The sequence below is a fragment of the Haplochromis burtoni genome, unplaced genomic scaffold, assembly GCF_018398535.1.
Source record: "Haplochromis burtoni strain Fernald_Lab_line unplaced genomic scaffold, NCSU_Asbu1 Contig_6, whole genome shotgun sequence".
Classification (NCBI taxonomy): Eukaryota; Metazoa; Chordata; class Actinopteri; order Cichliformes; family Cichlidae; genus Haplochromis; species Haplochromis burtoni.
Genome location: NW_024582367.1, coordinates 243,655 through 254,622, shown reverse-complemented (window position 1 = coordinate 254,622; position 10,968 = coordinate 243,655). Strand labels below are relative to the sequence as shown.

Below are 10,968 nucleotides of genomic sequence, written 5' to 3'. Positions count from 1 at the left end.
CAGGAGCTGTTTGCTGTGAGGCAACACTGCTAACCACTGTTCCACTGTGACCCAGACAGTATTTGAGAGCTTTTCAGACATTAATCAGTCTTCAGCTGCCCTGCACCCTTGTATAAAGTCAGTATCATGTCTGATTGCACAGAATAGCCTATGACTTAATAACATGCAGTCCAATTTTATTTCTATAGCACCAAATGACGACAACAACAGTCACCTCGAGGTGCTTTATTTTAAGGTAAGGACACTACAATAAAACTAGAAAGTACAACAATGAAATGACCCCCTGTGAGCAAACGCCTAGTGACAGTGGGAAGGAAAAACTCCTTTTAACAGGAAGAAACCTTCATCAGGAGTCTTGCACCACCTTTTCCATGTTGTTCTGTTTTCTCCACTAAATTTTGTACGCTGTAACATTTATCGTAAAGCTTTAGTTACTTCTATCCTAAAATCTCCAAAATTCTAAATACCAAAATATATTAGCTCTATAAACATTCAAAATGAAATATTAATTAATGCATAATATCATGATTCTGCATAATGAGCACGGTTTCTATAAATCTTTTGGAATATAAAATTAGAATTATGCTGATTTTGGCTGCATGAAAGCCAGAAATTTGTGCCCCAACAGGCACTGAATGATTGTTTCCAACTTTTTGAAACAAGTCTTTTAAACTAAATTACACATGTCTCTTGTGAGAAAGATATCTATTCTTTAACTTAAGATCTGATATGACATAGGGCCTCTAAACGTGCTATTCCACCTTGCTGATATGCATTGAGAATAGCTGTGTGTCAACACATGTGTAAATGCACTAGTTTGGCACAAAGCCATCAGCTAAAAAAATGAAAGAATGTTTTCTTTGTTGTTAATTGTTTAATATGTTTAAATTTACACTCATTTATATTTGAGGTTATCGTTATTTTAAATGAAGTTTTACTTCAAGATATTTTTGGTCATACTGAGTGACATACCATCCCACTTGTACGCCTTTTAACCGGCGCCAAAGGTTTCAGTTCATACTCCAATCCAGAAGGTGGTGCTAACGCACCTGAAGTCAGCTCCCCGTGCACTGTTCACCAAAGAAGAGCAGCAAAAAGGAGACAATAAACGAAGTGGATCTTCAATACCGCAACACTGAGACGGTCTTTTGAATTAAACCCAGAAATTAAACCCCTCGAAGTCTATCAGCACCAGGGGATCGATTAAAAACGAGATCGCTGGTAAGAAAACTCAGATTTAACGTGCAGTGACTCTCCGAGAGGAAACGGCTAGCTGCTAGCTCATCGTAGGGGGTGGATGAAGAAAAGAGTTACACAAAAACGGAGCATCTCATCTCTTGTCAATCCCAAACGGCACACAAATGACAAAAGACCATAGTTCGGCTATTTATTAGTTAATAATGAAGTATTAACGCGAATGAAAAAGGCGGAACCCAATAGCGAGGATTGAAGCGGATACCCGGACGGTTTACAGCGCGCACACAGCCAAGTTATTTTTACAGTAAAAAATCTCTTTTTATTCAGTCTGTGACAAAAGCCGCGATGAAACGCAGTATTTGGGCGCTTTTGTCGATTATATAGGCCAGAATTAGATGAGCTGAGCCTGAATTGCAGGCCGCAGCCGCAGGGGGGAAGAGAGCAGCTGGCGAGTCGGACGGTTTCCAGCTCTTTGTCTGAACCGGAAGTGCAGAAACATTGACATCCTGTTGAGGCCGATCCCCCCCATCATGATTTTGTTTGGTTTTTTTTAGACTGCAGCAAATCCAGTATTATCCAATATTATCGTACTTTAACGATTATTAATAAACATATGAAAATACAAATAAATGAAGAAAAATGGCACCTCAGAACTTATTACATATCCAAGGATATTGCAGGACTTCTCTATAAAGGACAAGAAGCCATTAATCTGGTGATTTAGCCTAGTTTATTCCTAGTTTGTACTCTGTGTTTCCAGCAGTGTAAAATATTCATCTTTTTATAAAGGTATAAAAACATGGCAGTTCCACATTATTTTAAACTGAAACTCTGAACATAACCTGCTCCCAACAATTTGTTTTATTCTGCTGGCTGCAGATTTGGTGCTGTTTAGTGTTTGAGAGTAAAGAATAATATATAAAAACAGAATTCAAACATAGGCTTATGTACAAGCAAGTAAAGTGTAGGTTAAGATTAGATGATGCTCATACTTACTTACTTAGACTTAGTTCCTCCTACGCCGAGCGGCGCATCGGGCAGCTAGTGATCTCCATCGATGTCGGTCAGCAGCGACTGCTTCAGCTTCGTCCCAGGCAATGTCGACAGTTCTCAGATCGTCCATATGATGATGCTCATAGAACAATAAAATTGTTTGCTGTTGAGGATCTATTTTTATTACTGATGCTCATCAGGGAAACACAAAGACTTTAGAAGCTACTGAAAATCTTTAGACCCTCCCACTGATTCCCCAGAGGTCTGCAGCAGGTACCACAAAGCAGGATTTTGTATTTCATACCCCTAACCCTCCAGATTAGAGATCAGCATGTATGAAATCTCTGCCTACTGACCAATCAATTCACCATGAAATAGCGTCATCATTCCTGGAAGATCCCTTGGACCTCTGTGTGTGAACAGTAGAAGGTTCTAAAGAAATAAATGCAATTTTATTTCTTGCCTGTTTTTTTCCTCTTGGTAGCAAACAGTTTTACAATTTCATTGATCCTAAAACAGGCCATGTAAACTGTACTTGCTGATCTCATATTAAATTTGTATATAAACTGAGCCTATGCTTGAAGTCAGTTTTTATATTTAATCTGTACTCTCAAATGAGTCTGCAGCTGATAGAATAAAAACTAAAACTGCTAGGAGCGAGCAGGTTTGATTTAAATCAGCTGGAATCACCACATTTTCACTGATTCTTTTCTTTACAGCATGTTTTATGTGTGCAATTTGTTAAGCCGTGCTTTACTAAAATCACTGACTAAAGTGAAAACTGTGACTTGCTTTGTTACAGGAAACTGCGTGTATTAATTTGATGATTTAGAAAATGTACAAATGTTATGCTTGATTCTAATCTGCTGCTGTTTATCCTGATCATCAGTGTTAGAAAAAGTGAAAAAGCCTTCAAAATTGATGTGCAGGGAAAGAAGCATAAGCATCATATTGCATTCAGGGGCGTTTCTTAAGACGTAATGTAGAAAATCTAGCCTTAGTTTGCCTATCGGCCATTCATTAAAAAAATAAGAAAAACAAAAGGAATAAAAGTGTTCTGCATAAAATTGGCTTTACTTTTTTATGGTTAATGCTACATTTTTGTTCAGCCTGTTGAATTACTGCTGAGAATCTGCTCTTCAGCTGGATTTAACTGTCGACACAGTTACATCCCTAACTTGTTCCTGTTTTTCCTGCAGATGTTTAATAGCTGTCGGTGATTAAAGAAGTTCCTCATGAGCGAAACCCCAGTCTGGACCAGCATGAACCCGGAGACCCTCCACATAAAGGAGGAACAGGAGGAAATCTTGACCAGCCACGAGGAACAGCAGAGTAGTGGTCTGGAGGAGGCGGATATCATTAAGGTCATAATCACTGCAGTTCCTGTGAAAACTGAAGATGATGAAGAAAAACCTCAGTTCATACCCTTTCATCAAAGCCAAGCTGAGGACAACAGAGATACAGAGCCTGAGAGCGATGGACCAGAACCGAGCAGTGACCCGGATCTTCAAAGTGAGTTTAAACCTGATGCTGATGAAAAGGCTTCAGACTATTCTGAGACTACTGATGAGTCTGGACCTGAAAACGAAGACAGCGATGGCGGCTGGAAGGAGGGCAGGGCACTGGAGTCAGACTTAAATATGGATGTGGATTGTAATGCGGCAAAAAAATTCTTAAGCTGCACTTTGTGGGGTCAGCAGTTTATCTACAAGCAGTGTCTTCAGAAACAGCTGACATGCCATTCAGGACAAACTCCTTCCAGCTGTTTGGTTGATAACAGCTGCGAGGTAAAGCAAAACGTAGATTCCCAGGTGGTGGCCCCAACAGGTGTGAAACAGTTTATCTGCGAGTTGTGTAGTGAAGTATTTTACCGAAAATCAGAATTTAAGAGGCACAAGAAAATGCACAACGGGGGGAAGGCATTCAGCTGCGACTATTGCGGTAAAGGATTTAACCGAACGTCAGATCTCAGGACACACATGAGGGTCCACACAGGTGAGAAACCCTTTAGCTGTAGTAGCTGTGGACAGAGATTCAACCAAAAGATACACCTTAAGACGCACATGAGAATTCACACCGGAGAGAAGCCGTTTGTTTGCGAGGAGTGCGGTAAAAGGTTCAGCCAGCAGGGAAATCTGACAACTCACATGCGAGTCCACACCGGAGAGAAACCGCTAGCCTGCGAAGACTGTGGGCAAAGGTTTAACCAGCAGACGCATCTTAAGGCACACATGCGAGTGCACACAGGAGAGAAACCCTTTCAATGTAGTGACTGTGATAAAACGTTTAAACGAAAGACGCACCTTAAGACCCACATGAGAGTCCACACTGGAGAGAAACCTTTCGGTTGCAAGGACTGCGGTAAAAGGTTTTACCGAAACACAGATCTTAAGACTCACTTGAGAGTCCACACGGGAGAGAAACCGTTTGGATGCGACGAGTGCGGCCAGAGGTTCAACCAAAAGACGCATCTTAAGGAGCACATGAGGCTCCACACAGGAGAGAAACCCTTTCACTGCAACAAATGTGGCAAGAGATTTAATCGTAAGACGCATCTTAACTCACACATGAGAGTCCACGCAGAATGAAAACGTCAAGGCTGCTCGGTTTGTTGTAAGAGATTATTTGCCGTGTGGAGGCAAGTCTGCAAGAACCACAGCATTTTTTTAATTGTCCTGTAACGTTTACGTTTTTTAAGCTTTCTTCAGTGCGTAGTTCAGAATATTTTAAACAAAATGATATTTGCTTCATCTGCTGGATGTTTAATGAAATACTAATGCTGAGGCTTCTTTAGTTTCCCTAAGCTAACCTCAGGTTTTGTTATTTAAAGAACTCAAATAGAAAACAACTGTACTGTTACTAAAAACACTTAATTTAAGCCTGCGCTACGTATTAACTCTCTGTTGGGCTCTGTTGTATGTCAGTCCACACCAATACTTGTGCTCGTACAAAGACTTTTTTATAATGTGTTTTGATGTTTAAGCAGTGAGTCTGAATGAAACTAATCTGAACAGAAAACATAATTTAAAAACTGTTATGGTGGATTATTATGGTAGTCCCTATTAGGGTTGGGCAATTGGACGAATATATCGACTAGTTTTACAAGGGCGATTTATTTATTTGTTTGCCCATGAGCAAGTTTGCTAATAATGATGGAGCTAATAGAAGCAGTCAACAGAAAAAAAAATAGCACTGTTTTAACAGCACCCTCTTTCATCTGCGAGCAAATGCCCCCACCTCAGAGTGTGCCCAAGTGCTTGTTGATGTGGCTGCAGAAGCTGTTGATAGCCTAGCATACTCAGCTGGATGGTGGACACGTGCATGCTCATGCAAGTTAGTCGTGTTTGAGTACTTTGCTCGAACTATACGTCTGCACAAGTGGCACACTGCTTTGGTTACATCTTTAGGTTTACCTCTTTCATCTGGTTTAAGGCCAAAGAAATCCCAAATTGGCAACTTTTAATTTTTTAGTGCTGTCAGCGTTAACACTCCTTCATCATGACTAACGCGATTTACAATTAACCCATCTGGAGCGCAGACTGAGTCAAAATCCCTGAAATGTCTCTGTCAACGCATTTCGGCAGTTTGTCCTAATTTTGGTCATTCTGCGCTCCAGATGGGTCGAGAGCGTTAAAAATTTTAATCGTGATGACCGTGTTTAAGCCACGTTAGCGCTGACAGCGTTTTTTTGCTTTTTTTTTTTGGAAATTAGTTCACCCATGTTTGAACTTCTTCTGTGGTGTAAACGTGCATGATTACATAGCCCCGCCCATCAAGACATCTGCGCACGCACGAATATATGGCCCATCGGCGATTGTTGGACTGACGATTGCCGGTTGGAAAATTTTTACATATTGCCCAACCCTAGTTCCCATGTAGCATCACTAAACGAATGTTTTTTTTTCTTTTACTATGTGCTACTGGCAGGTTCACTGAAAAATACTACTTTGTAATATAATATACATTTCAGCCAATCCTGTTTGTAAAATGTATGTACTGTAATGTAAATGACTTTCAGATTCAGCTGCCTGTTGACGAGAACACTACTACATGTACTGCTGTATTTGCATGTTGTCTCTCAAAGTGTTTTATTAAAGGTGTGTTCCTGTAACGCATCAGAATGTTCTCAGACTTACCTTTTTGTTACAGTAACAGCATATGATTCTTCTTCTTCAGTGTTTTGGTGAGACTGTCCTCAACAAAACAGCTGGATTGTTTTTGTTTTTTTTAATTAAAGCTGTCATTAGGACTAGTTAGATCTTAAAGGTAAGTGCAAAATATTGGCAGAACTCAAAATCCTGTAGCCTAGAGACTGGAGGAGCTTGTTAACATTTTCCAACGCTACCCGGATGTTGTTTTAACAAGTTTATCAGCATGTGAGGTCAAGTCATATAACCTTCATTGGATGTAATAATATCAAATATTTGCAAAGCACTTAAAAGTTATAAAACCACACATAAAGATGAATACATGTTCCACATGGGACGGGTGGGCAAAAAGAAGCTTTTGACCTAACTAAAGCTAAAGTTTAGTTAGGTCAAAAATTCAAACTATAAATGCTCGAAAGGAAACAGGCTATTTGTGTCCAGTGAAGGGAATCCAAGGAACAGCTTACATTAATTAAGCTAATGATTAAGAGGAAGGAAAACTATACAACTATACAAATGACTATCAAAAGAAGAGTTAACCTAGGACCTGGCGTCTACATATGAGGTAATCACGTTTTGGGTTATTTAGACCAAATACTCAATTTTGCTCTACAAGGGCCTGATACCCACTTACGAGGACATTATCCTGCTACTGTTCTATTGAAATTTTAAACGAATATCCTCATATGTGGCTCTGATTTTTCTTAGAAACAAAAATTAGGTAAAAAAAAAAAATCTTTGCTTTTACATTCATCAGGTCCCAATCATACGGAGCCCCGCAGGGTACATGGGAGAAGAAATAAAATTAAGACATCACATATTTGCAAAAGTGCTCTGACGTTTTCGGAGATCTGACACCCACCATCTCGAAGCTAACGGGAGGTCGAGACCTACTACAGACCTACTACAGGTCGAGACCTACTACAACTCGGGATCTCGCAAAAGTTTTGCGAGATCCCGAGTTAGTTTTGCGAGATCCCTAGTTTGTTTTGCGAGATCTACTTTTGAGCACCTACGCCTGTGTGCTCCCACATTAATCACACTCTATCCCAGCTGCAAACTGGGGTGGGACACAATATATACCTTTGCCTGCATGGCTCCTAATTGATGAAGACACAGTAGTTTAACCTAAATGACTTATCCATAATTTGATGAAGGCAGTGTGCAAAGAGCTTCAGTTTAAGGTCAAAGGGAAAATCATTTAATTTATATTTTTTGCAATAAATACTCAATAATAATGATCAGTTTTCTAATCTGCAAATCAGGACCAAACATAGAAACATTGTTATATGCGTACCACATCCACTGCACATATTCTTTTGTTGGTATTACTGAGAATCAGCTTTACAGTTTGAGTATGTAAAAGAATTCCTTCAGCAGAGAATCACAGCATGATTGGTAAAATAATCAGTGAAAATTTGGTGGTTTTAAACTCAAAACTCTGCTGTTGACCAGATTATGTGTTCAGCAGTTTTGATTATATGGAGAACAACATACGAGCTTTCAGAGAAGTACAATCACATCCATTTTTGTAAGTCGCTGCGCCTTCAAGACTCGGAATATTCATCACGCCATCACTAACTTAACATGTTCAAAACAAAGTATATGCACACTATCTACTATTAACACTATCCCCACAAAACGGTGTTGATTTCTCAACAGATCTATTCACTGTCAGACAACCAGCATGCTCATTTAAGTGCAATGGAAAATCATCCAAATTCAAAAACAAAAGTCCTTATTCATACTGCTAATGCTCTATAACCACAAACAAACCCAAAAACATTGTTCAGTTATTATTAGTGTAAAAAATTTAATGTGTGGTAATCTGCAAAAAAGGAAGCAGCTGGAAGAAACAGTTTTTATTCCATCTTTAATACAGTTAATTGTGAAGGAAGCAACAAGACTGAAATTCCAGAGGCCTGCACTATGAGGAAAAAAAACTCAGCATATTCAGGATTTATTTAACTAACATTTGCAATCAGGATCAATAAGTCAGCCCAGTCTAGCTACGAGGACTTTTACATATAGAGGGCAGTGTTTGCAGCATATCACCAGGCACAGACAGACAGGTCTACTGGCAACAGAGCAGCATATTTTACACATGAAGAGCAAACTACAAATCAGAAATACTAGTCACAAGAACATCATCTGTGAAGTGCTCTACAGGCTGTCAGTCACCTACTTTTCATTGTTTTGGGCAAATACTTCAAAATATCTACTAAAAATAATCATTTCTGCATGTCCTTTTTTTTTTTTTAGGTTTTGTGCGGTATTACTTTATAATGCATTAGTAATGAGAAGTGTGTAATAAAAACTTTAGATTACTGTTCAGTAGAATTAGTTCTTCATATTTAGCACAGCCAGCAGACAGATTGTCATGTAGTGTTTATACATTCGATCAAAAATCAGTGAGACAGACTGAAAGGCGCCCGGTCCATCAAAGGCCAGAAAACAGCTACAGAAGTCAAGTGTCTATAACCCAAAAGGTTCGAGATGTTCAGGCACAAAATGACAGGCATGTGATTCAGTTGTTGAAGCTGCAGTTGTGTGTACACTCATGTGTCTCTTCAAACTTCCCTGTCTGGTATATCTTTCGCCGCAGACGCCACAGGAGAACGGCTTCTCTCCCGTGTGGACGCTCATGTGTCTCTTGAGAGTATTCTGCTGTCTAAATCTCTTTCCACACAGACCACAACCGAAAGGCTTCTCTCCTGTGTGAACTCGTGTGTGACTCTTCAGAACCCCTTGCTGTGCAAATCTCTCGCCGCAAACACCACAGCTAAATGGTTTCTCTCCCGTGTGGACTCTCGTGTGTGTCTTAAGGTGCGTATTGGAACTGAAAGTCTTGCCACAGTCAACACAAACAAACGGTTTTTCTCCTGTGTGGACTCGCATGTGTCTTTTAAGAGTAAAATTAACTCTAAATCTTTTCCCACAAGCATCACAGCCAAATGGAGTCTCTCCTGTGTGGACTCGTAAGTGTTCCTTAAAATTTGACTTCTGGCTGAACCTTTTACCACAAAAACCACAATCAAAGGGTTTTTCGCCTGTGTGAACTCTCATGTGCGTCTTAAAATGTGTCTTCCTGCTAAATTTCTCGCCACAAACAGCACAACAAAAAGGTTTCTCTCCAGTGTGGATTCTCATGTGTCTGTGGAGAGACTGCCTGTGGAGAAAACGTTTTCCACACTCAGAGCAGCTAAAGGGTTTTTTGGTAGTGTCACATCTCACGTGACAATTTACACCTGACTCAGGTGACCTGCTTGCCTCCCAGTCCTTGTCACTGTCTTCAGTTTCAGGTCTAAAATCTGACAAAGGTCCCTGCCATTCATCACCATCGTTACTGAGTTCAGTCTCAGAGGAGTCCGAATCATTTTCCACTTCATTAGGTTGTAAAGTACTTTTTGTATCAAGGTTTCTGGCTGATTCTGGTCCTCCACAGTCGTCTCCATCAGTCTCAGTTTTTATTTGTTTACTTGTTTGATGACAGTAAAGCTCTGAAGAATTAGGTTTCTCTTCACCATCTTCACTCTTCACAGGAGCAGCAGTGAACGGGAGCCTGCTGGTATCAGCATCCTCCAGCCCTTTAAAGTGTTCTGCTGTTTGAGTGGTGCACAGTTCCTCACGCTCCTCCTTTATGCGCAGGGGCTCTTGGGACCACTGGTCATCAGAGGGGCTCCATTCTGGGGGAACCTCTTCTTTAATCACCAACAGCTGTTGGACATCAGCATGAAACTCTGAAACACACAGAGACATCACCTGGAAAGCACTTATTTTACAAATATCACAACACAATAACCTTATAAAACACAGATAAAAAAAATAACAGATAAAAACAAGAATAATCTGTCATTAAAATGTGAATAAAAAGGCTTAGAATAATGACTATTGTATGAGACAGGTTATTAAAAAACACCGCAAACAGTAACAAAAACAAAACAAGCCCTTGAAACAATTACAATAAATAGAGGTCAACAAAAAAACCTCTATCTGCTCACTTATCACCAGCTAAATGTCAGTAAAAAAAATCTAAATTCATCTTAAGAGCTTGTTGTTTCTTTTGTTTAAAATAAAGATCCCTTTTTCATCTTCCACCTTTTTGCTGCTCTTACTGCTTTTAATAGGAGCCACTGTTGCAACAAATGACTTGTTGGGGTGAATAATACCAAGTCATTTTGAGCCAGAAGGGACAAACTGGAATCAGTTGTTACCAAGGTGACTTTCTATTTTACTTTTTATTATGATTTCTTATTATGTTTTTTGTGTTTTCAGGAGCAACCTGACCAAAAGGGAAGCAGAAATTTCACCAAATACAACCAAACAGTTTAAAGATAATTTAAGTGGCCAAAAAGCACTAAATTGATTACAATGTAGGTACAGTAATAGGTGTTTATTAAGAACAGGAAAGGGCAGTTTAAGCAAATAAAGTGCATAGGTGTGAGTGCAAATGGTTGTCTGTCCCTGTGTGTTAGCCCTGCGACAGACTGGCGACCTGTCCAGGGTGTACCCCGCCTCTCGCCCTATGACAGCTTGGATAGGCTCCAGCCCCCCCTCGCAACCCTGAAAAGGATAAGCGGAAGCCAATGGATGGATGGATATATAAGTGAGATGGCTTTATCCTACATAA

General features: G+C 39.9%; 2 protein-coding genes across 2 annotated transcripts in view; one reads left to right on the top strand and one right to left on the bottom strand.

The window, feature by feature from the left end:
* Window positions 1-894: 894 nt before the first annotated feature.
* Window positions 895-6,945, top strand: LOC102301476 (zinc finger protein OZF). The gene is made up of 2 exons (XM_005913847.3): window positions 895-1,221; window positions 3,390-6,945. Exon 2 carries the CDS (start codon window positions 3,426-3,428, stop codon window positions 4,776-4,778), a length of 1,353 nt encoding a protein of 450 aa, XP_005913909.1. The 5' UTR covers window positions 895-1,221; window positions 3,390-3,425; the 3' UTR covers window positions 4,779-6,945.
* A 1,240-nt stretch (window positions 6,946-8,185) lies between these two features.
* Window positions 8,186-10,968, bottom strand: part of LOC102301177 (zinc finger protein 658B) — a 13,821-nt gene continuing 11,038 nt past the window's right edge. Inside the window, exon 4 of the mRNA XM_005913846.2 lies at window positions 8,186-10,078. Within this exon, the coding sequence (XP_005913908.2) occupies window positions 8,814-10,078 (1,265 nt within the window). The 3' untranslated portion in view covers window positions 8,186-8,813. The remainder of the gene's footprint in view (window positions 10,079-10,968) is intronic.

Coding starts and splice junctions, on each gene's coding strand:
- LOC102301476 (XM_005913847.3), top strand. CDS start 3,426: ATGAGCGAAACCCCAGTCTGGACCAGCATGAACCCGGAGACCCTCCAC.